The 26,526-nt window shown below is 38.3% G+C and overlaps 1 protein-coding gene across 2 annotated transcripts in view; it reads left to right on the top strand.

Moving 5' to 3' along the window:
• The window catches only part of plxdc2b (plexin domain containing 2b), a 175,016-nt gene that overhangs the window by 105,582 nt on the left and 42,908 nt on the right, over positions 1–26,526 (top strand). For both annotated transcript variants that reach the window (XR_005993389.1, XM_041814140.1), the window contains exons 5-7: positions 1,258–1,380; positions 11,569–11,687; positions 14,068–14,167. Coding sequence is in view for 1 of the 2 variants with exons in the window: in XM_041814140.1 (XP_041670074.1) it covers positions 1,258–1,380; positions 11,569–11,687; positions 14,068–14,167 (342 nt within the window). In the remaining variant the exon portion in view is untranslated. The remainder of the gene's footprint in view (positions 1–1,257; positions 1,381–11,568; positions 11,688–14,067; positions 14,168–26,526) is intronic.

Genomic DNA, 26,526 nt, shown 5'->3' with positions numbered 1-26,526 from the left:
AGAGCTCAGTGTTCTCACATGTTTATAGCAACTGTATTCCAACATATTTAGAGTGTTAAAACACAAAGTTTCTGCATGCATTAATTGTGTTCTGTTAGTTTACCAGTGTTTTTCCCACTCTTTTTGTTTCTTTTTGTCTTATTCTTCCTTGCCTTATATTCCTTGCAGTATTTGTTTGCAAAATAACATTAATAATAAAAAGAGGTAAAGTATATACAGTAGGTCTCCTAGTAATTGATTTGAATTAGCGCAACATTCTTCTAAGAGTCAATCCCAGCAGGTGTTATATAGTCTTCTAACTCTTCTCTGAAGGCAAATTATAGCACTGGAGTCATTTGACTGTCTCACTTGTGTGCCCTCTGTTCTCAGCACAAAAGTATTTAAGAGTACAGTTAAAGGTTTGTTTCAGATACTTTTATCAATTTAAGAAAAGTGAAGAAAAGCATTTAACGTGAATAAATCTGAAAACAGCTGCTGACTCCGCTAAACTTTGTTGTCAACAGGGAAATTAAGATCGTGTTTGAACGTGTCATCAGAGCTTTATTCCTTATGCAAAGACTGTTCCCTTGTGATGAATTGTGGGCGTTTCCCCTCTTTTCTGGAGTCCATTAATAACCATGTTTACAGGCTGCTAATGATGCAGCTCAGGCTTGTGTCTGCAGAGCACGTCCCCCTCTGTGGAGAGATCTATTTGTACCTTGTTGAAGGGAAGAATAAATTGAGAAAGTTAACATAATCCCTTTTTGTTGTCATCATGTCTTCGTTAGCGCCTGTGATTAATGATGGGGAGTAGAAAACACTCACAGGAGGAAGGAAAGGAGTGCACAAAAGTCTGGGATGTATAACTACTCCCTTGGAAAGTGTTCCTCTGAAGAGTCTTAGACGTCACCTTCTGTTTCTGATGAAAGTTAAAAGTGCTAATTAATCGCCGTTTCTAGCTGAAGTAGCGCGAGGCCAGAGACAGAGGGGGAAACGATGGCTTTGGTTAAACAAGGAGCTTTTAACTTTGGACTGGAGGGCAGACTTGTTGTCTTCTTGAAAAATACTTGATCTGATAGCAGCTTTAAGAGGTAAAAGGGGGGAGAGATTGATGCTTGTTTTTCCTGAGTTGCTAAAGGCCAAATCCAACTTAAAGCTATTCACTAAAGCAGACACTACACTGTAAACATTACACCCAGCAGCAAAAGATTGTCTACAGTTTTCATTGCAGGGAAATTTAGAATACCGATGATATTTTTGTGTCCTTTTCTGTCCTAGGATTCATCTACACAGGTGACGTGGTCCACAGGATGCTAACAGCTACACAGTACATCGCTCCTCTCATGGCCAACTTTGACCCCAGTGTCTCTAGAAACTCTACAGTCATCTACTTTGACAATGGTAAGTGCACTTCACCTCATGTATCTTATTTCTGCTGGAATGTGTTGCAGTCGTGTGCTCTCACTGAAATAAACTGCCTCTTATGTCTTCAGCATTGGATATAACCTGACTACAACAGAGTGAAAATGTATATGGTATTATAGTCAGGTAACATCAAATGGATTAAAATATTGCACTAGAATAAAAGTAATGAACCTTTGAATATAAGTTGTTTCTTCAGAAACTGAAGGACTAACATTAGGAATGAATGGGAACAGAATAAAGCTCTAAATGGGCCTGCAGTTACCATCAGAAAAATTCTACATACACTGGGTTCAATCCTTACACTCTACAAGAAAGTGACAATTTCACCCTCTGAGACCGACATTAGCTTATAGGACAAGAAGTGACAGGTTATAAAATGTCAAATAACTTTTGAGCCTTGAATTGAAGCCACGTACTTCTTTGACCTCTTGAACCTTTCCTTTTGTGTGTTATACATAAAAACGGCTGAATTTACTGTACATAGTACATTATGATCCTTTTATCATCAACATTAATCATTTATTTGGTACTCTCCCTGACCGCACTGGCCTAAATACTGCTAACTGAAATCAAACCAAGCAAATGTGCTTGGGAAGAATTTTATGAATAATTTGTCTACAACTCCATACAATAATACAGTCAGAAAACTGGATGGGATGTAGACTTCATCAGTTTTCTGTAATTTATTGTAGTAGTTCATAAAGACTTAATGTGCAAACTTACAAATGTACCCAGTGTACGTTTATTTTTGACTTATAAGAGAAACTTTCTCTTGATCTGTTGTTCTCAGCTCAGTGTTCACAGTTGCAGGGTTGTTCTTCCTTTGGCGATTTTATATTTTCTGTATTTCATGAAATCCTCTCTCTCCAGCATTAACCCCACCATCATGCTGCAATGAGAAATGGCCACGCCCACTTAGTGATGTTGTTTAAAGGGGCATAGTGTGGCAGAGGGAGAATCAACAAGCTGGGAAAGTTTTGAGGTAGGAGGGGAGGGGGAAGCTAAGGGATAGAGGAGGTGTGATCAAAGGTAGCATTTGTTTTGGTCTGAAAAGCTACTCTGAAAGGTGCTCAGTCTCACTGTACTTACTGTAATTATTCAAGCTGAAATGGCCCCTTAAACTCCACTCCCTCATTTTAACCCCCCCTCGTACCTTTCTCTCACCATCTGTTGGCATTGTTATCCATCATGTCAGTCATTGCTGTCTAAGCGTACTGCATCGCAGTGACTGACCAACTCTGTGACCTTCTGCAGCAAAGCTCATCCGACTTGAACAAAAGTGGCAGCTGATCGATTCTCAGCCCGCCTGATTCCGGGCACACTGTCCATCAGTCAATGTCCTACTGATACAGCAGCAGAACTCTACAGTGTGTTACAGCATGTTGTTTAGAATCAGAGCTTTTTCCCATCTGACTGTGAGATTTGTTTTTAATAGGTTAACAAGGCTGCAGACTTCTGTGAGACTTCACAGAGATGGTGTGAGGCTTCTAATAAGAAATTCAATTAGAGCTGTTTCATTAATCATGATCTGCCAAATGGAAACACATACATCCCTTGACTTTTTTACTCAAGGCACAAGAATGTATCAATCTGCTGCTAACGGATCACTTTAAGTCTTCTGTGTTTTCTGTGAAGGAGTAGGAACTCTGTCGCCTGACCTTCAACATCCTCTTAAAATGTACAGCTCAGTCCATTGATCTTCTTGGTTGAGGCATTTTGAACTCAAACAAAGTAAAATATGAATCCTACCAAGAACTTTGCGTTACATTACCTTGTGCAACACTATGTTTCTTTAAAATGTGTAGCATTACATTACATTAAGTTGCAGTACTTAATGTTATGTTACATTACATAGTGTTACCTTTTTTGCATTATTTAATTGTCTATTTCAATATATTATGATTAGGGTCGTTCCAATTCCGATACCAGTATCAGAAATACATCAGATTCTGCTTAAAATGCTGGTATTGGTATCACCAAGTACACGTCTTTGTGCACTGATTCGATACCGTTTGGTTTAGCTTTATATTTTGAGTCGTTTAGCTAAATGTTAGCGCTATTAATCAGATATCAGTTCCTCTTTGCTGCCAGAAAAGCAGCGAACTGCATCAGGGGCTACCGTTTTAGAGCAGTGAAGAAGAACCAAAGGACCCACAAAGAATGGTGGCTGTATGACAGTTTTTCTCTGAATGCGATCGTTAAAATGCCTTCCAGACGGGCACTGTCGTACACAACAAGAAGTACACAGTTAATCAAAAGTTAAATAACTTCTAAACCACAAATCGTTGCCTCTTACTTGTTTTTCCCGTTGAAGCTAGATGTTGAGCTGTCCAGCTGATTAAATCCACACTAGTAAACCAGATATAGAACGTCTTTTTATCCATTTTAATTGACTTACGATCATTTATTACCGCTAGCTCGAAGGCTAACTCAAATGCTAACCGCTATATTGTTCACCCTTTGTGACAGTCTGTCAGCCAATGGCAGGCTGTTCTTTAATCAAGACAAGAGGCATTACTTTCAATCGTGGCGGAGTTTTGACGTAAGCAAGCAGCAACAAGAGACCAGTGCAATTATGGCTGAAGACATTAGCGCAGATGTAGCTAAAGTTTTATCAGAACATGAAGAAGTTTCTTTCTTTCAAAAACAACAAAAGTCGTGTACTAACATTTCTACAGTCGCCAATTTTCGCGTTATGAAGTTCCCTTTGGAGGGGCGCAGCTCAATAGCGGCTACGTCACGTGTTTTTTGCTCTGATTGGCCCCTAAAGATGTGACAGAACGTTTATCCAATCAGACTCCAAGTTTTTTTCAAAGGCTCTGCCCTTTCCCAAACGCTGTGTATGAGTGGTTTATGTGTAAAACACATCCATCTGGCATGCCAGGTTACAACACCTTGGTATCGGAATTGTTTTGGGAATAGGGCTGGGCAATTGATCATACATTAGATTTAACACAATATGGCCGGCTACAATTTACAAATCCCAAAAGCTGCAAGTTTTCTTTAACTTACAATGTGTCAAAATACTACTTCAATACTTTTTTTGCTGCAGAGATTTTGTGCATATAATCCAAACATTCACATATTTGTTGAAAATATTTTTCCCTAGTATAATATGTATGATATTGTGTACATTATCATTTAGAATGATTTATTACTTGTATATATTGAAAACATATATGATTGAACCTAAAAAAATTGCATATTAAATCCCAATCAAAGTATTGGGGAGGAAAATTGCAATTACGTAGATTATTTTGCAAAGTATTCAGCCCTTATCAGGAAAGAAAAAACAGTATCTGAACATCCCTAATTATGATAAATTACAATACAATGCAATATGTCACAATACAAGACTAGCTGTGCTCCAGGGTACAGCTAATGGGGATCAAATTAAATAAAAAAATAAACAATGAAACAAAATAAAACAAAATGAGATACGTAATGGTATGTTGCAATAATTATGGTATGTAAAGATACGATTCATTACAACAGGATGTGATTAGCTACATTATGTCATGTAATTAGTTACAATATAAAACAGAAAAGGACAGGTTATGATATGTTACTGACAGTACTTGTTGGTATGGTACATTATGTTGCGCTACATTAAGTCATGTTACATAGTCTTGCGTTACACTGAGTTGCATAACACGTTATGTCACATGAAATTATTTTGCATTAAATTGTGTTGTGTTACATTACGAGGCATTAACTTAAGTTTCATTTCTTTATGTTGCATTACTCTATGTTTTGTTTGGGAAACATGTCCCCTGCCAACATTGAACCTCTCCACTGAGTATCAATCATTAAAACAATAAAAACCTATGAAATAAAAATTACATATTGCCTCATTTTAAAAAGCATCATTTAAGCTGGGTATAAAGGAGGCTTCAGATTGTTGTGTTTTAATGTGATACTTTAGTTAAACAGTATTATTGTTGATCATATTAGTTCAGTTGTGCTTTAAGACCCGCCACAAGTCCAAATTCTTTGGTGACAACGACAGATGGTGCATCAGAACTTCATCTTTTATGCATCAGGGAACATCAGAACTTTTGAAAAAGTAATAAATACATCTGGTGAAATCAAGTTCTTAAAATGTTGAAGACCAACTAACAGGAAAAGTTCAAGAAGTGAACACAGGATAAAACTCTGGCGTGGGACTGTGCAACAGAGATGAGTGTTATTTGTTTGTGCTGACATCATACTGCATGTAGAGCTTGTCAGTGGAATTAGAAACAAGGCCAGTGTGTACTCCCTCCATGCCTCCTCAGCCTCTCTGTATTTTTAGACAGAAAGCCCTAGATAGTACAACCTTCCCTCCTGAACTCAATGCATTTTAAACAGACTTATATTAGGCTTTGCTGGTGCTGACTGAGTGAGCATGCTGTGTCATAAGCTAGCAGTAGTTTAATTCTCTGCTCATTCAAAGAGTGTTAAGGAGTTCCATGTATTTGTTCTTGAAAATGGCTGCCAGTGTCCTATTTGATATTGTATAGGGAATTTTGGCCGTCATTTGGAGAAGCCAGCAGCTCTGAACGCTGAAACGTTTTGACGCAAACACAGAAACCACCGTTTGCTGCTAGCTAGCTTGAGTGTAATGGAGGATGGACACAGAAATGAGCAGTGCAGTACAGATCTTCAACTAGTTAGCATGTTCACCTGGAAATAACAAACTGTATGAAACAGCGTGTAACTGAAATCATTTCTGTCTGAAACCCAGGGCAACAGATAGCTTGTAGATTAGCGAGCTTGCTAACCCTTTGTTTTTCTTGTCATAACACACATGCCACTCTCTGTCACACTGCACCTTTTAAAATTAAATTCTCGGCCCTGTGAATTTCGGGCTCCGCTTGTAAATAGTTTATCATCGAGTGCTTTTATTTGAATGTTGACTAATGGAAGTGCTTACATTAACAGGCACAATGGAAGTTATTAATGCACAACTATCTTAACATTGCAACGCAAGCTATCAAGCTCCACTGAGTGAGGGAAGTGAACAAAAATAAAAAAATCTTTGCATTTGATTCTCCTGATGCCTTGTAATCTCCCTTATTATTTGTTCCTCATCCATCTCAACACGAGCAACAGGAAAACAGGAACAGGGTCACAAAGAAAAACTTTGCACCGTATTGCACCACATCATGCTGCATCACCCACGTTTTTGAGATATTTGTCAAAAATGTAATTTGCTTGGAATACTGGAGGAACTTGCTTTGAATCTTTCAGGAATTTTCAATAAAATTTTAGCCGATTTATTTTGATATTTTTGGGAATTTGCTTGGAAATTTTTCAATATTTTTATAGAAACTTTTGAGATATGTTCATATCTTTTAGAGAACTTTGTTGGAGAATTTTTGGGGGGATTTTCATTGCTTTTGGTATTTTTTTAATTGTTTTTTGTTTTTGTTTTTTTTTTTGTTGGTTTGTTTGTTTTTTGCTGTTTTTGCATTTTCATAGAAATTTCGGAAATTTGTTTGCAAATTTTGGGATTTTTTTTATAATGATTACCTTCAAATCTTTTTAAGTAAATTTTGGGATATTGTCATACGTTTTAGGGAATTTCATTTTAAAAAATCTTTTATTTTTTGTGATTTCATGGAGTGTGGGAATTTTGGGGGGGGGCAGGGTTTTTTTTGTTTCATGGAAATTTGAGAAATACGTGTGTCATTTTGGGTAATTGTTGAGAATTTTTTAGGTGGGGTGGGGGGGTTAGGAATGAGGAATGGAATTGAAGTTGTTGTGGGGGGATTTTCTGTCATTTTTATTGAGTTTGGGGAAATTTATTTTGAGATTTTGATGAGAAATTTTAGAGGGAATTTGCATTTAAATTTTGCTGAATTTGCCTGAATATTTTTCAGGAATTTACATGGATTTTTTTAAGGATTTTTTTAATGGAATCTTTAGACTTTATGATTAAGTTTCACCGAAACATTTTGGCAATATTTGAAGAAATTTCAGGGTCATTTTTTGTGACACTTTAAAATATGTTAAAGAATTTTCACAGTATTTTTAGGAATTTGTGTTGATTTTGGAATGGATATTTTCCAAGAAATTCATAGCTTTTATGCGAAAGAAACCAAGGGGAAGAATGACTTTACCATGCTGCTCTGAACGACTGACACCATTTCTTCGTGACTGTAGACCTCAACAACTGAGCAACTAGCCAACACATAGCCAAAACGTCTGCTCAAGAACCTATCCAGTGTTGGGTTTTCTGCAGAAACAGTATCTTTAGAATTCATCACCAGCTAAAACTTTCTCAAAGAAGCTTTAAAAAACACAGCTGCTTTGTTAATGATGTTCAAAATGTATGCCAGTAGGTGACAAACAGGCCAGACTGAGTAATAAAAGAACTTGGAAACTGCAGCCTTACCCTGACTGAATAACCTCCCAGTTACCACATGCAGCATCAACTCCCAGACGCCCTTTGTACAAACTGCCAGTAACAGACTCATGTAGAAGTGGACCCCGGTGCTCTCCAGACTGTCAGCAGAGAAACTAAATCTCTTCTTTCCTCTGGATGGAAGAGCTCTGGCTTTGTGACGTAAAAATTGATGAGTTGTGTTAACAAACCTCTATTGCCCTGGCTACCAGCCAAATGACTGGCTCAGAGGAGGGAATGGCTTTCACATCAATAGGTTCTCCAAAGTCCACTGTAAATCAGGACAGTGTTAAGAGTAATGGGAGCCCACTGTCTGGAGGGTGAAACTGAACGCCCCGTGATTCTGGTGCTCATTTAATATGTGCACAAAACTAGTGATGACGCTTTGGGCGAGTGTGATTTGAGGTCATAGCAGTAGCTTTTAAGTTCTTGCACACTTCTTTATTTATTGAGTCATTCATTTATTTAAGTTATTCAGTCTGGAATCAGGCCCAAATCCTTGTGCTCCTTTGTAGTGAGTTGCTAAGACACCTTGTTGATAAATTTATTTACAACCCTGATTCCAAAAAAGCTGGGGCACTGTGTAAAACTTAAACAAAAGCAGAATGCCATGATTTGCAAATCTCAATCCCATTTTGTATTCAATACAGAACATAAACAACATTTTAGATGTTGAAACTGAGACCTGCAGTCTTTCACCAATCTGTGGGAAAACTGCAACTAAAAGCTGTGGAACAGTTTCAGAAAAATGTTCCTTAAGATCACATTGTGAAGACTTAAAATATTCCACCATCTACAGAACATAATGTCATTGAAAGATTCAGAGAAATCTCAAGGGAGAAGGCTGAAGGTCAATATTGGATGTTTGTGATCTTCAGGCCCTCAGGCAGCACTGCATTAAAAACAGGTATGATTATGTACTGGAAATCACTGCATGAGCTCAGGAACACTTCCAGAAATCAGTGTCTGTCAACACAGTTGGCTGTGCCGTCCACAAATGACAGTTAAAGCGGTATCATTCAGAGAAGAAGCCTTATGTTAACATGATCTAGAAACACAGCCATCATTACGGGGCAAAACTTATTTTAAAATGGACAAAGGCAACATGGGAGATTGTTCTAACTACAGACTCAAAATGTAAAATTCTTTTTGGAAACCACAGACACCAGACTGCAGTCCAGACCTTTCACCAATAGAAAATGTGGCAAATCATAAAACAAAAAATCTGGCTAAAAAGTCCCAGGACTGTTGAGCAGCTAGAATCCTACATCAGAAACTCCAACAACTGGTCTTCTCACATGCCTGATGTTTCCACTTGTGTCAAGGGGATGCTACACAAAGTAAACATGGCTCTGTCGCCACTTTTTTGAGATCTTGTGCTACCATTAAATTCAAAATGAGCTAATATTTTTAATGAAATGGTAAAATATCTCAGTTTCAACATCTGATGTTATGTTGTATTGTAAATAAAATATCCATTTATGAGAATTGTAAATCATTGCATTATGTTGTTATTTACATTTTACCAACTTTTTTGAAACTGGGGTTGTAGATGGACTTCAAAACTACTATCATGGGGTGAAAAAGCTATATATTGTAGCTTTCAAGCTTTAAAAATATGGCAAAAACAATCATCTTTTTGTTACTAGTCATTTTACTTGGTAAAAGTTACAGTGGGAAAGCTTTTAGTCATCCTTCAAAGCTTCTTTCACCTTAAATCAAAAGTTTCCTCCCACTTATTCAGAAGACCTCAAAACTGAGTTAAAAAGAAACAAATATGTATAAATGTACACCTAACTAGACATGTGCTGTAAAGGAATGCCTGTTTATTATCATTTTAAACTCAGACCTAGAAATGTGACAGTACTGGCTTTATAGATCATGATTATATTGACCAAGATCATTTAAAAATAGGATGAAAATGCTCAAAAAGTTCAGATATGTCACATTGAAATATTCTCCTTTAATGTCACATATAATATCGCTTTAAGACAAGTTTATATTGGTCTCAGAGGTCCCCAAAACATGCCTGTGAAGTCTATTGCTGAAAAAACACTCCAGTATTGGATTCTTGCATGTCTACATACCCCTCTGTTTCAGCTCTGCTCAGAACGAGCTGTTTCTGTGTCTGTGGCTTTAAATGTTAATGAGCTGTCTGACTCCGCCCCTGACCTCTCTGGAAATGGAAGTGGCTTTTTTTTATCCTTTTGTCAGCTGCCAGCTGAGAGGAGGATTGGCAGAGGAGGGCAGAACTTTCATCCAAGTGGGGGGGGCAATCGAACCTGGGGACGGGGCTAACTCCCCAAATGACATCATGAGGGGAAAATCTAACTTTGCAAAGTAGATGGATTCACCCTTTTCTGTGTTTCTCACTGGTGAACCCATCTGCAAAGCCCCCATCTGAACAGTTTGGGCCCCGGTTAGAAAGTGACAGGACCAATCAGCATTGACAGGTAGTACTTTCAGGCATGGCAGAGTCGTGGTTTAATCAAACAGTGACAAGAGGCGGGTGCAATTATGGTGAGAAGAGATTAGCATGGATGCTGCTATAGCATCAGTTTTTTTTTCAGAACTTGACGACATTTCTTCAATAAAAGAAGAGCAAAGAACAGCAGTGAGTTCTTTTCTTTTCAAAAACCACAAAATTTGTGTACTGACATGTCTACAGTCACCATGGTTCACTTTATTCACTTCTCTATGGAGTTTACACCTTGGTAGCGGCTACAGCTTAATCTTCAAATATTAACAGGCAAAAAGTAGAAGTGAACATTAGCGATGCGCCAGTACCATATTATTCCAGATCAAATACGAGTTTAAGTACTTACATCTGGATACTCATTGGTACCAAGCTATATCGTAGCTGTTCACCTTATCAAATACTTTGTTAGTATCCCGGACGAGCCCCCATGTAAATTCCAAATTTTGATATTTTTTGATACAACAAGCTTTCAGTTATACCGTGTTTGTAATTTTTACAAGTAATAGTTCCAGAAGACTCAAAGTTGTGAGAGAAAAGACAAATATATCAGCATATTTTCAACGTAAAGCTTCCATAGAGTGAGAGAGATGGGGAGATTGAGAAAGAGATTTATCAATACTGAGATTAAGTGAGGAGAGGGAGCTGTGGTAGTTTTACACAAAGCAGTGATACAAAGAAACACAGTGTTAATTTCTGAATATTTCATTGTAGTTGAACTTTAAAGATCTTAGAAATATGTCAGCACAAATGTTTAGAAAGAGGGGTGCTCTCCCTTTGAGTATGTCTCTGCTCTCTGGGAGATCATCGGTGTTATCGGGAGTAGAGCGTGCTACAGCTCTGCCCTTTGTTTTCACTGTGAAAAAACTGTTTCTCAGAGATACATAATCCATCACTGTAACCAACACTGGCCCTGTTTGGTTTTTCAAAAGTTTCAGTTTATTCTGCTCCATTGTGTGTTTTCATATCATGCACACTTCTTGCCTGTCAGTCACGTCACACCCACAGGGGGAAACGAATCCTCCGGCAGGAAACAGTCTTTCAGAAACAGATCGTCTAACAAACATTTCTGCTACATTGATGTCTTCTTATTCACAGGCTTGTGCCCAGTCAGCACTTCATTTCATGCTACATCAGAGACAGAGCAGATGATATTTCAAAAGCAATGAAACATAAGACAGTGTTTAAAAATGAAGAGTGAGCAAGTGATGTCTGTTTTTTTTTTAATCCATGTGATCCTGTTAGCTTTGCATGTGATGATGAGCTGCTCGTGTTTACATTGTGGTTGTGTCTCCTTTAGGTACAGCTCTGGTGGTGCAGTGGGATCACGTCCACCTGCAGGACAACTATAACCTGGGGAGTTTCACCTTCCAGGCGACGCTACACAACACGGGGAGGATCGTTTTTGCGTACAAAGAGGTCAGGACTCTTTCACAGACACACATTTTTTATTCATATTTTTGTTTTCTTAACCAAAAAAAGATGAATGTGGCGTGTAACTACGGGAGAGAATTAAGGGCCGCTGAAAAATAATTTTGAGACATAATTTTTTACTTACTAAATTCAGAATTCTGACTTTAAAATCTGCAACGAGACGCTGACCTTGCTCAACCAAAGTGTGTGAAAGAGACTAAAAAGCACGTGCAATGAAAAATTATTAGTACATTCATTGTGGATGTTATTCTCAATCAATCTTGACAGGCCTCATTTAAACATAAAATAGATGACTTTTCTCTACAGGGATTAGTATTGTAACATTAGTCAATAAACATAGATGTATGTGAATGTCAGCTCTAATTCTCTTCATGAACACAGACAAATGATCTTGTGACTAAGTAAGTCATAAAGTGACACTACACCTCATGTCTGTTTGTCAACCGTGTTGAATAAGTTGGATCTTCACTTTTAGGTAAAAACGTTAGTGTGTGTGTGTGTGTGAAGAATCTTTCAAAAGGTAGACAGACTACAGCTCCTTCTGTCACAGAGAGATCGCTGGCTTACCAGCAATTTCCACATACGACAACAGCACCGCGGGTTTGCTCCGACTGATGGTGATTGACCTTGCCCACACAGCCCTGATCAGCAGGCAGAGATCACTGGAGAACTGCGAGTTCACGCAGGAATAGTATGTCAACAGCAGACAATTTTACATTTTGTGGTTAATTTATCCTCCTTTCAGGTATAAATCCATGATATTATTGCTCCCACCATTGGGTGAGGAAATTAGGAAGTTAAAAGGTTAATGTTTGCTTAAAGGATCTGTGGTTTTATGTAAAATTCTTTGGCTAAAGTTTCTCAAAAGTTCGCTTTTCCTCGTCAATGGCGTTGTAGCTCTGTGACCCACGTACCTCTCGGTGACCCTTTGCTCCAGCTGCAGGATGAGATGTAATGTTGATATAGTGGTGATTTATGATCAGGAGTCCGTGCATTGTGTTGTAATTTGAAAGCTCCGGTTATTCTACACTAGTGACTTTCTGTTTGGAGCTTTCTGATCGACGGGTATTGACGCGCTTTGGCAGCAGCTAGCCCTGATAAATAAATAAACCTGCAGCGTATCTCAAATGAAGCGGAGCGGAGTGGTGCTCCGGGGAGGCACCGCTGTGGAACTGCTCTGATAGACTAGAGAGAGAGCGTTTTGCTCCGTAGTACCATTCACCATCATCGCGGCGCGGTTGCTGTATGTGGAAATCGGAGATAAAAGTCAATTTTATTCTGCTCTAGTTTCAAAACAAAACCACGTTGCTCTCCTTTTACATTACTTTGTCATTTGAGAATACAAAACATGTTGCAAATTATGTTTTTTTACATTTGTTTAATCACAAATGCATTCTAATAGCGCTTAATTGTACTGTCACTATTTCATTGCTCAAATTTTGACTATTTGCAAAGAGTTAAGTATGTAATTTGCAATACTGATCACTTCCATGCCAGATGAATCAGTCACCTCATGCAAAAATCACTTCATCATAAAGTGCAGAGATTATATTCAGCATGTCTAACAATTTTCTAATGATACCTGCTGCATGCAGATCCATTTGGAGCTTAATTGTACTCCACCCCCAACAATTCCCAGCTGTTTTTTTTTTTTTTTACTGCCCCCTTATCTGACTTAAGCGTGTCATTGGGGTCACATGACTAAAAACAAGCTGCAGTGTGGGCACAAGCTTTTCATTAGTACATCATTTTATCATTTGAATTAAAGCAAAGCAAAAAAGTCACATGATTAAGAAAATATCCTCACACTGTTCCTTCTGTTTTCTTTGATGGTTACATCATTAAATATTACGTCAGACTTTTCTGTTAGATGTTCTTAAAGGTCCATTAATCTCCACATTACCAAAAATGAATCCATGCACAAAATAAATGGATGAAAAGATGAAGGTAATGAAAGATATTATCCAACAAAGACTGCTTTGTGTGAAAAATTGCAGAAGCCAAGAAATGATGTATAATATGACTAGAGCAGCATTTATATAAGCCTGTAGCCATGTGATTTTAAAAGCTATCTGTTTACCACTGCGTTTTATGTTCTCCTCAATGATTTCCAGGTTTGTTTGCTGCTTTTGAACTTTACCTTAAGACTTTGTTCCTCATTTCATCTGAAATGTTTATCCTCTACACAAAGGAGGCCATATGCTTATGAAAGTTGTATCCTGCCTCCACAGCTTTCTATGGGAGATGGTAATAAATTGGTTGAATTGAAGTGCTGTCAGACTGGTGTGGCCTGTTTCTGTTTCCCAGCCTGTCCCAGGCAGTCAGTCGTGCTTCTTGTAATTGATTTTCTCCTCTTCTATTTCAGATCCCCATCGAGGTGTCACAGATCAGCTCTGTCAATCACCCAGTGAAGGTGGGCCTGTCTGATGCCTTTGTGGTGGTCCACAAGATCCAGCAAATACCCAGTGAGTCTCAAAAAGACCTTTCTGGCCTACTTTTGTAATGAGATGAAGCAAAAATAATTGGATCCCACTACTTATTTTGAGGCTCAAATTTCTGTTGTGTTTAGTAAAGTCCACAGCATGCAGTTTCTGTGCAGCTCTTCAGCTGTTTTTGTCATTGTAAGTTTGCATCTCTGTTTGCTATAATACTGCTGTTGAGCTTTCAGACTGTGCCAATTGTTGTGAAGTTGACAGGCACACAGTCTGCAGTAGGCTCGGCCCACCACCGATGATCACTTGTTCATAATTTAGGAGTCTTTTCAAGCAAAAACAGCGCACCACAAGGTTTGCATATTTGTCAGAATAACCCTTTTTTCCTTTAGATGTGGGATTATGCTCTAACGAGGGAGAAAACATGATAAAAGGTGGCGCCAACCCCCTCAGATCTTGTCTGCATGTCTTTGTATCTCGGCATGTTGTGAGCAGTGAGGCAACCAGCTACAATACACCGGGAATTTTGGGTAGATTTTTTAGGTGCATTACATGATGATGGCAGCTGCATTTTTGGTCATAACAGTGCATTTCTTAGCACTTTATACTGGTGTATATTTCACACAAAAAAAAAAGGTGCTAAAAGTGTGTCAAAACTCCGGATTTTATGGTAAAACCTCCTCAGAAACTTAGATTCTGCAGTCATTCAGCTCTGGTGTTGTATCAAAAAATGTTGTAAGGGTGCTGCTTTGGCTCAGCTGGTGGTGCAGGAGCTGTGGTCCTCATGCTCTGGTCACTCCGGTGCTGTTTGGTCTCTCCTCCCTCTCTCTGCCAATATTCTCTGTCTCTCTTCTTATTTCTGAAGGAAAAAAGGCCCCAAAAATAATATTTATTGTAAAACAAATAAATAAGATCTCTGCATGCCTCATCCTCAGAGCTTCTTGGCTTTTTTGTGCGTATCAGATGAAAATTTTTAAAAAAGCATGTAAGTCCAAATAATTGTTATATTGTCAAAATGAGTATTTGTAGTCAGCAGTAGGGGTTGAGCACAACAGTGATACAGCAATATTCATGTCCAGACTCATGAGATAAAAAAGCGCTGTGCTTCTGATTAAATGTCCTCTACAGTCTGACTCACAGTGTCCTTGCTTCATGACTTCTTATGGCGGCACTTATGGCATGAATACAGCCAGCATGAACAAAGACAGTCAACAAGATTATGTCAGACAGCTACATTTAAAAATGAAAAGTATGAAACTGATGCTGCAGTGAATAAATACTTCCTAATAAGGATCATTGTTATTGCTGAGTATGTTAACACATAGAAAGCATTAGTCTGGTGTTGTATTGCAAAAATAGTCCACATAAAAATATTATATCATATAGTGTGGTATCATGTTCAAAATAATATGTTTCCCCATCATTATGTATCCTGTTGCATTATGTAGTGTCACACTGTATGTATTGATAAAGTATTATATCCTATCATATCATATTGAACAGTGTCATATATGATTCTACGGTATCTTGTGATATCATTCAGTACTGTGTCGTATCAGATCTTATTGCATTGTATCATAAAGTATCATATTGCATTATGTCAGCATTTTTATGGTGTTGTATGTTATGGTATGGTATAGTATGGTATCCCACTGCATCGCATGGTATGGTATGATACGGTACAGTATGATACAGTACGGTATGGCAGTGACCATCAACTGGCAGCCCAGGGGCTCAGGGCCGCCACAGCTTCCCATCCAGCCCCAGAAGATTTTTAAAATCAGTGAATGTGCAGAGGAAAAATATGTTGTGGAATTGAGAGTACGGTATTCCAAAAAATTTCAGTAGGTTGTAAATGTTGGCTTAATGTTTGATCCATTTTACAGAAATCCACCCGTCAGTCATTATTAGTGAATATGATGCATCATAAAAACACTCATGAATTTGTTCTTGATAAAAAGTGGTTGTTTTCCATGTCAACTTTCCAATTCATGCACTTTGAGAGTTCAGTTTTTCCTGCCGTTTTCCCCACTAATCACAACCACAGACTGTAGAAAGAATTGGACAAACCCCGTGTGACGTCTTTTGTCTGCTTACAATTGGCGGACTCAAACGGCTCTTGAAGCCAATCCGTGGAGAATTCCATATTGCAATCGCGGTCTCAACCGAACTTTGGATCAACCTAACGGCCCGCCCACTAAGCGCGACTTCCTGTCAGCTTGCTAGCTAGCATTCCAGTTGACAGAAACGGAGCCTCTGCCTGCCGAGCTATCTGTCAATCAAACGAGACGCGCCAATCAGCTTTCAACCTAAATATAATCCAAACGATCGAATGTGAGCGTGCCTGGTTGTCTGTCTCTATATGTCAGCCCTGCAATTGACTGGCGACCAGTCCAGGGTGAACCCCTCCTCTCACCCAATGACAGCTGGGATAGGCTCCAGCCTTCCTCCCCTGTCCCTTTTTTTTAGATCAGGTTGGTTAGAGTCATTTAAAGTGAGCTGTGGGCCATATTTTCAACAAACTCTGTTATCATGTATGAGTTAATGTTAGCAGATTATTTGCCAGGGACACTGAGCAATCTAGCTGAAAAAAAATCTTAATTAAGTCTGCTTAAAAATGTGATTCGCTTTTGGCTCACTTCTCCATGATATTAATGTTTCAAAACGACTGGGAACCCTCTCTCAATGGCTGACTACACTGCAGAGCTGGCTTTAAGGGAGGCACGGCTAAACAAAGTATCACTTCACTTACTGGGTGTTTGGTTTCATCAGCTTTGTATTTAGCCTTTAAACTGTTTCTAGTAGCTTTGAGTTCAGCCATGTCTGGTTTGCTTTAGCTCCGACTGTCACCACCTTTCCCCCCGACACAACCCACCTCTCTCAGTGGGCACGACTCCCAATCTGCCTCTCCTATTTGCTTTCTACTTACAGCAATTTAGGCTCATTAAATTTAAAGTGAATGCGAGCAAAGGGGAAAACTTCAAACCTTTTCATCCACAGGCAGCGCTCTCCTCCCCTTTCTCTACTCCTCTTTCTCTCAACAGTTCAGACTCAAAGTCTGCCACAATAATGAGTTGCCAAATGTAATTTATTCAGTCATTTAAACTGCATTTATTGTGGGTGAACTTGGCTAGCATTAATTTCAAATATTTGAAGTCAACTAAGTCTTTTGTTTGCTTCACTTGGCTTCTTTGTTGATTTGAATAGGGCGGAAAATTACATTTGAATGACTCTGAAAGGATCCTTTTTAAGAGTAAAACTAAAAGGGGTAGTTTAAAAGGAACTAGCTTGTTTTCAGTGTCATCTGGAGGCTGCAGTATCTCTTTCTAGACGGCTTTATTGACACTGAGAGATGTGTAGTTTGAACCTGTTAGCGTGCTTCTCCCTGACTTTATAAAGCGAGCTGTCTTTGATGCCTGTGACACAGCATGATGAAACCTGAGGCGTCTGCTCACGGAGTGATGAAATCTTGGATTGAAGCAGTTTAAGACTGAGGTGTTATGTTAAACATACATGTCTCTGATGGTGTCTTCTACTTTGAGTCATGCCTGTTTTAATCTTTTACAGTCCATCTCTAACAATCACTGCTCCGCTCTGTTTCTCGTTAGGGAAAATGGTTTAACATTTACTGTGAGTAAGATGAAACTAAAACAGCTGTTTGTTTGTAAGGCTTTGCACAAGACTTTGGAGTGTTTCTATGGGAATTCGTGCCCCTTCACTCTGTCGAGTATATATGAGATCAGGCACTGATGTTGAATGAGAAAGCCTGGTTCGCAATCTCTGTTCAAGTTCATCCCAAAGGTGCTTGATGGAGTTGAGGTCAGGTCTTTTTGCAGGCCAGTTAAGTTCCACACAGAATTCATCAAACCATGTTTTCAGAGCCCTTGCTTTGTGCTCTGAAGCACAGTCATGTTGGATTAGAAAGGGCCTTCCCCCAAACTGTTGCCACAAAGTTGGAAGCATAGCATTGTCTGAAATGTCTCAGTATGCTGAAGCATTAAGATTGCCCCTCACTGGTGATCAGCCTAGCCCAGACCCCCAAAAACAGCCCCATGCCATTGTCCCCTCTCCACCAAACTTCCCAGTTGGCACAATGCAGTCAGGCAGGTAACGTTCTCCTGGCATCAACCCATCTGTTGATTGGTCACCCCACAGAATAAGTTTCCCACTGCTCCACAGTCCAGTCTTGGCGTGTTTTACACCGCTACATCCAACGCTTGCCTTCGGACTTGGTGATGTGAGGTTTGCATGCAACTGCTCAGTAATGGAAACCCATTCAATAAAGCTCCTGCTGCACAGTTTTTGTGCTTACATTAATGGAAGTGAAGAACTCTTCAGCTATGGGATCAGCAGAGAGTTGGCGACTTTAACGTGCCACTCACCTCAGCAGTTGTTGACCCTGCTCTGTGATTTTGTATGGTTGTATGCTTCGTGGCTTAGTTGCTTTTGTTCCTAAACAATAAGTGATGTCAGCCATGTTGATAACCAAAAGGAGTAATGAAGCCAGTCCATGGAAGCCAATATCTTTTGAACGATGTCTCAACTAATCAGCTGAGAAACAGACTTAGAGGTGGAGCTAAGCCCTCTGGCAAACAGCTACACTGTGCCGGCATGCTTTCATCACCCATGCCACTAATTATGCATCCCTCGTATCTTTCATAAAAAAAAAAAAAAAACAGGACCAACATGACCGTCTCATTATCATCCTTTTTATGTATCCTGCTTTAATATCTCAAGAAATCCATACTGTGAGGAGGTTTTTTGCAGCAGAAACAAAATCTGTTTTCTTGCAGTGCAATCAGCAGTGATATTTACAAGATGCACAGATCTGTGACCATGGCTTGAGAAAAATGGCAGTATTTTCATCTTTCAGTGCAACAGAGTTGCTACAATATTACAATTTTAAATCCCAAACAGTACAGAAGAAATTGTTTGTAAGAGCTGCTTCAGAGAAGACAATTTATGTAGAGAAATATAAGATCTTTGTTTGAAAATATTACATTTGACCATCTTAATGAGCTCCAGATCGAATCCAAAGGTGTTCATCCTTATTAAAGAAAAGGATGACATGTTGTTTAACATATATCAAGGCAGTAATACCAGACTAATAAATGTCTTCTGTTAAATTCCCTGCCCTAAGAACATTAAGCTCTAATCTTACCAGAGAACAGAAGAGAGGAGAGCTGTGACCGCTGTAGGCGGAACCACGAGGAAGTGCTCTGTCTCACTTAATTGACTCTGCAGCCAATTACTGAACCGCAACCATGGCAACTTAGGGGACATTCTTGAAGTGACTCTAGCTTTGCTGCAGATTAAAAGCTCAAATAAAACATTTTACACTTCCTCCAGGCGGGGCAGGCCGTCCTGTAAAAGAGGGAGATGAGAGAGATTTGTGGGTGTCCTGTGGCCAGGGTATGCAATTAACAGGTCGGATACATGAACATAAGAAGACGGCAGCTTTAATGGACTCTCTCTCTACTGTAGGATTAAACATTATCAGGCACAGGGAGTCAGTCTGAAGTGAAGAAAATGAAGCTAAAAATCAACTCTGACCTTTTTCTACCTGGATAAATAACCTTGATTGCTGGTCAGGAAATGCCAAGGCAATCAAAAATTAACTGTAATTCAACAATTAATTTTAATTCAATCAGGAGAAACTAGAGACTGATTTGAAGATTAACGTTTATTTTTATACATAGCGTGATTGAAGGGTGTCTGCCCCGAGCAGAGGCACCAAGACACTGGTCGTAGTGTTGTTGGCTGGTGATGTCATCTTGGGCTGAATAAATGCAAAGATACTATTTTATTTTTAGATTATAGAAAAGTCAAAATGATGAGTTTAAAGGCTGGAAATCTGAGGTAAAAAAGGCAAAAGTATGAGTTCAAAAGGTCAAAACACAAAATTAAAAGTCAAAATAATGTTTTTAAAAGGCAAAAATTAGACAAAAGGCAAAATTGTGAGTTTTAAAGGTCAAAATAGGATGATAAATTTGAAATTGTGAATTTAAAAAAAAAATCTACATATGAGGTAAAATTGAAAATCAATAGTTTAAAGGGTCAAAATATGAGATAGAATTTAAAAATTGAGTTTTTATAGGTCAATATATGAGATGCAAGTCTAAATCTTGAGTTTTAAGAGTCAGACTTTGGGACTTATAATCAAAATTATGAGTTTTAAAGGTTAAAATATGAGACAAAACATTCAAAATCATGGGTATAGAAGGTTAAAATATGAGTTAAAATTTTAAAATAATGAGTTTTAATAACTCAATATATGAGATGCTATTCTAAATCATGAGTTTTAAAGGTCAAACTTTGGGATTAAAAGTCAAAATCATGAGTTTTAAAGGTAAAAACAGAGATAAAAAAAAAATCAAAATAATGGATATAAAAGGTCCAAATATGAAATATAATTTTAAATTCTGAGTCTTAAAGGTCAAAAATTGGGATTCAAAGTCAAAATCATGAGTTTTAGAGGTAAAAATATTAGATGAAATAAAAAATCAGGAGTTTAAGGGGTAAAAATACGACAAACAATTTTTAATTGTGAGTCTAAAAGGTCAAAAATTGGGATTAAAAGTCAAAATAATGAGTTTTAAAGGTAAATTGTAAGATAAAATTAAAAATTAGGAGTTTAAAAGTTAGAAATATGAGTTAAAATTTTAAGTTCTAAGTCTAAAAGGTCAAAATATAGGATTAAAATTTAAAGTTACAAGTTGAAATAGTCCAAACTTGAGATAAAATTTAAAATTGATACATTTGAACAGTCAAAATATGACATTAAATTTATTATTGTGAACTGGAAAGGTCAAAATATGAAAATAGTCAAAGTCATTAGTTTAAACATTTTGAGCTGCCAAATTGAATCCATAAAATGAAAACATAAATTAGCAACTTTTCCACATGCTCTTTGCTTTTTCAAATGTTTATGACTTAACAAGGATATCTTAAATCATCAAGGTTAAGTTTACATTTTTAAACTGGAGGAAATCTGCAGACCACATACTGGTGGGCCAGTTATGATGAAGATATGATACGCGGGTACCGCAGGCCGGATTTGGCCCCCCGGCCTGGAGTTTGACACCCCTGCTATAAATTCAACCTGCCAGGGAGTGAAGCTCTGCATCTTTTGGCTTCACTCCCAGGCAGCTGTTGCTCTGTCCATCTTAGTACAGCTTTTAGCTAAGACAGGAGCTATTATTCAGTCGATGAGAGATTGACTGAACACAATGTAAGATTTTGTAAAACAGCGCGAGCAGATGAATGGTCAGTGCAAGCTGTCATCTAACATCGATCTTTGGCTCGGTATCTTGGTTTCACATTTCTGCTGGTTTCCATGCAGTTGAAGAAGCAATAAGAGACGATGTGAGAGTCGTTGTGTTGTGCACATGAACATTTTCCCTTTAGTGTGACAGCTTAAAGCAGTGAACTTTAATGTGTCATCTTCTATAATGGGATTATAATTAGAGTTTGTCCTAACTGACTCTCATGTATTAATTGAGGACCCTCCTTTGTGAATCTGTGTTTGATAGTATCACTGAGATGTACTTAAATCCTCATTAGGTGTTTATGTTGTGGCTGATACCCAGCTATAATTGATCTGATGTGCCGCTTCCTCTCCACTCACAAACCAGAGGCCAGTTAGTCGTCACAGTCTGCCCACACATCAGCTGCCTCAGGCTGGGGGACTGACCTTCCTGTGGCCCCCACCGTGTCATTAGGCACCTGATAATCCCTTTGCTAGAGGCAGGAGGAAGTCAGGCACCAGGGGAGGAGAGGAGAAAGGAGGGGAAGAGGAAGGGCGGACGTACGCTCAGGTTAGACCGAGCTGGCTCACATTCGCTGCTTTGATCAGTTGTCCTGTGTGTAATCGAACCAAACAGGTCAGGAGGGAAACAGCATCCTATCACATGAGAGGTAATGCTGCAGCCAGCCCAGTCAGCAAATCTAAAATCCAACTGCAGAATAAAAAAACTTTGAGTGGTAATAACTGATAGTTTTTGATTCTTTTGGAGACTGTTGACACAGCATTTAAACATTAAATATAAAGTTTATAGCAGACTCCTTCAAGCTCCTGTCAGGACTTTTTGATAGTTATGAAACTGAATTTAATCAATATTGATATCACTTTTTGAAAGCAAACAACTTCAGTATCTAGATGATTGACTTTTCTAAATCTTGTAGGCCGGGACAAGACGGCAGGAAATCGATAAAAACCAGACCTTGAATACAGTTCCAGTTTTAATATGGTCAAGGTTAGACTTTGGGGTTTTATAAACCGGATTCCAAAAAGTAAATAAAACCAATGCAATGATTTGCAAATGCCACAAATCCATTCTTTATTCACAGAATATAAAAAAATCAGATTATGAAAGTGAGACATTTTACCATTTTATGAAAGAGTTAAGCTTATTTTGAGTTTGATGGCAGAAAAGTAGGGACAGGGCCATCGTTACCTTTGTGTAGCATCCTCTCTTCTGACAACAGTCTTTGGCAGCAATTTTGGCAGCTATCTTTAATTTTAGTCTTAATTTTAGTCTTTAGATGAAATGTCTTTTAGTTTTAGTCACATTTTAGTCATTCCTATCATTTTCAGTTTTTATCAATGAAAATTAAAAACGTTTTAGTCCATAAAAAGTCCTTACATTTTAGTCTTCACTTTTAGTTTATGCATTTATTCTCTTGTCTAAATCATGGTAGTGTGTTCTCTGCTCTCTGCCAAACCTGGGGTCCCTGCTTTCTACAGCTGAATAGATACAGCTGCATTGTTGTTTGACAGATTTACCCGCAATGGAGAAACATCATGAATTTTGAATGGCCGATGAAAACTACATTACATTTTAGTCTAGTTTTAGTCATGTTGATGACAACTAAACTCAGTTTTTGTCAGTTTTAGTCATCACAGATCTATTTTTGTCGGTCTTATTCTAGTTTTTGTCGTGGAAAAAAAGGCTGTTGACGAATAGTTTTAGTCATAGTTTTAGTCGATGAAATTAACACTGGTAAACATCTGGGAAATGAGGAGACCAGTTGCTGGAATTTTCTGAGAGGAGTTTTGTCCCATTCTTGTCTAACTGTAGGACTCCAGCTTCTCAACAGTCCTTCTTTGCTTTCATTTTATGATGCACCAAATGGTTTCTTTTGGTAACAGCCTGGACCACAGGCAGGCCAGTTCAGCACCCAGATGTGGTATGTGGTTAGCATTGACTTGCTGAAAAAGTCAAGGTCTTCCCTGAAGGAGACGTTGTCTGGATGGTAGCATGTGTTGCTCTTAAACCTCTATACTTTCCAGCGTAGATACTGCTTTTCCAGATGTGTAAGCTGCCCATGCCACTGGCACTAATGCAACCTCTAACATCAGAGTTGCAGGCTTTTGAACTGTTCAATGATAACAAGGTGGATGCTGCTCTTTAGTCCACAGGCCACAGCATCCTTAGTTTCCAAAATGAATGTAAAAAGTTTTATTCATCTGACCACAGAACAGTTTTCCATTTTGTCTCAGTCTATTTTAAATAAGCTTTGGCCCACAGGAGTTAGCTGTAAATCTGGATCATGTTCACGTATGGCTTCTTCTTTGATAGAGCTTTATCTTACAATGTAGATGGAACGATGCGCTGTGTTGGCAGACGATGATTTCTGGAAGTGTTCCTGAGCCCATGCAGTGATTCCCACTACAGAATCATGCCTGTTTTTAATGCAGCGCCACCTGAGGCCCTGAAGATAATGAGCATCCTATTTTGATCTTCAGCCTTCTCCCTTGCACACAGATTTATCAGATTCTCTGAATCTTTCGGTGGCATTATGGACGGCAGATGGTGGGATATTCAAAGTCTTTGCAGTTTTACTTTGAGAAACATTTCCCTGATGTGGTTCCACAGTTTTAGTTACAGTTTACTAAATACTGAAACCTCTGCCCAGTTTTACTTCTCAGAGACTCTGCCTCTCTACAATGCTCCTTTTATTCCCAGTTATGTTACTGGCTTGTTGCCAATTAGCCTCATGTTTTTAATTGGTACCACTTACTTTTCCAGCCTTTTGTTGCCATGTCCCTACTCTTTTTTGAGTGTGTTGCTGCCATCATACTTGTGTTTACACATTCTTAGGACACGGACCATCATTGTTAGTCTTTAAAAACATGAAGGTATAAAGTTTACCATACCTTCTTAGTCAATCGGCTGGCAATGTCAGACTTCATAGCCATGCCTTGACCTGAACTAAAGGAAAGGGGAAGAAACTGAGGAAGCTTTCTTGGGAGGTTTTGAGACCAAAAATACATTTTTAAGATACTTTCAAGCACAAAAAAGTGGTAAATGTTAGCCAAGAGGCTAGCACCCACAGTACTGATTTAACTCATATGCATCCTGTCTAGGAGGGGGCCGTCCACCAGTCTGATCATGGGTCCAGCCTTATCTGTGGACCGACCTGGCTGCTGGAAATTAAATCACTTCAAATGTAAAGTCCTCCAGTATAAAAATGTAAATTTAACCTTGAAGATTTAAAAATATGCTTGTTAAGTTATAAAAATCTAAAAAAGTAGAGAGTAGATAGAAATAATAAGATAAAAAGTCAGGAATGACAGAAAGAAATTAGTTTGTTTTCATTTTGTATTTTCATTTTGCATCCCAAGAATGTGACTAAATCTTAGGATTTTTAATTTTTATTTCATATTTTGACCTTTTAAATTCGTAATTTTGACCTTTTTTCTCATATTGTGACCTTTTAGATTCACAACTTTTCATTTTAAATCATAATTCCCTGAAATTTACATAAACAATCCTAAAAATGTCAAATGACAATTCGTATGCCTAAATTCCCAATCCAATCCCGAATCATTTACTAAGAAATTACCCAAACTCCCCATAAAAATTCCAAAAACAGACTAAAGCAATCACCCCAAATCTTCCAATGAAATCCTCTAAAATATACAAACATATCCCCTAAATTTCCTCGAAAATAATGAACAATTTCCAAGCAAATTCCCAGAAAACATCCAAAGAACAAATTATCCCAACATTTCAAGCACATTCCTTAAACTCCAAATGACATTCTGAACAATTATCTTAAAAAAAAAGTAGAAGGATTACTGTGTTGAAGGGAAGCCAGTGTTATGTTCTCATATGTGCATGCAGGGTCTGAGGAGGTTAAACACTGGATCAGGAATTGTAGCCCAACATTTTGACCTTTTAAGAGTCACAATTTTGAATTTTATCCTCTATTTTGAAGTTTTTAACTCTTGATTTTGTAATTTATCTAATTTATTTACCTTTTAAAAACCTTATTTTGACTTTTAATTCTGTATTTTGACCTTATTTTGACTTTTAATTCTGTATTTTGACCTTTAAGACTGATAAAGTTGGCTTTTTATCTCAGATTTTGAGCCTTTAAACTCATTTATTTAGTGTGTAATTGGCATGGACACACAGTAACACTGATGCTGTGATATTTAATCATTTTGACTCTTTTTTTTTTTAGAAATCTTAATTATTTATCATCACAGTTTAATTTCCCCCAAAGTTCATTACCTGTGAAAACACGGTTGACAGTTTTCAGGTAAACCTTGACCCTGTTAGGCCCCTCAGGTTCTGGTTCCCCCGCTGTGATTGAGTTTGACACCCGTGCTCTAAACTATCTTCATCGAGATAATCAGTCATCTTGTTAATGGTTTTGTTTGCTTTTGCATGTCATAAATAGACATCAGTATCAATTTCAGTCTGTTTCATCACCATCAAACAAACCCTCAGAGGAGTTTGGAGTTCGACATGGTGGTGTCAGTAAAGATGTAAAATGAAAAGCTTATTTTCTAAATGTCAAAGTCTTCCTGAAGCTGTTTCAGCATAAAACACATGATGAATGAGTCACTTCTTTCTCTGTATGTTACACAGCCGTAGTGTGGTGTATTGAATTTTAATTTTGTAGCTCATTGCTCTGTCAAACAGAAGTGCAATTGGAAATGTCATGTATTGAGCAATGGCCAATGCACATTGCAGAGCATCCCAGTCAGTTCTTTGGCACATTAACTGTTTATTCCCTGGAACTCCTGCCTGGAAAATCATAATACAATCCAATTAGAGCTTAGATTAACCACTGTATTAACCAAAGAATTATCAGGCTCCTTCTTTGACTTCAACAAAGGATGTAATTAAAAATCATATTTTCAATTTGAGCTGATAGCAGTAAAGATGCACGCTCATCAAAAGCGAGCAGACATTTCCCACCGACCCATGTGAGTTATAAGGGCCAGAAACCAATGAGAGTCAATGATGTATCTAATCAATTGCTCTATCTTTCCCCGCCTGATGACTTGCTGTTACAGATGACTGGAAAGGCAGCCTTTCAACAGGCTGTGATTGATATCAGCCCCCGGGGGAAATTGCCACCGTCCGGTGCCAAGT

This window comes from Cheilinus undulatus, linkage group 19 (assembly GCF_018320785.1).
Source record: "Cheilinus undulatus linkage group 19, ASM1832078v1, whole genome shotgun sequence".
Lineage (NCBI taxonomy): Eukaryota > Metazoa > Chordata > Actinopteri > Labriformes > Labridae > Cheilinus > Cheilinus undulatus.
The sequence above is the reverse complement of the archived record's forward strand: the minus strand, read 5'-3'. Positions and strand labels throughout refer to the sequence as shown.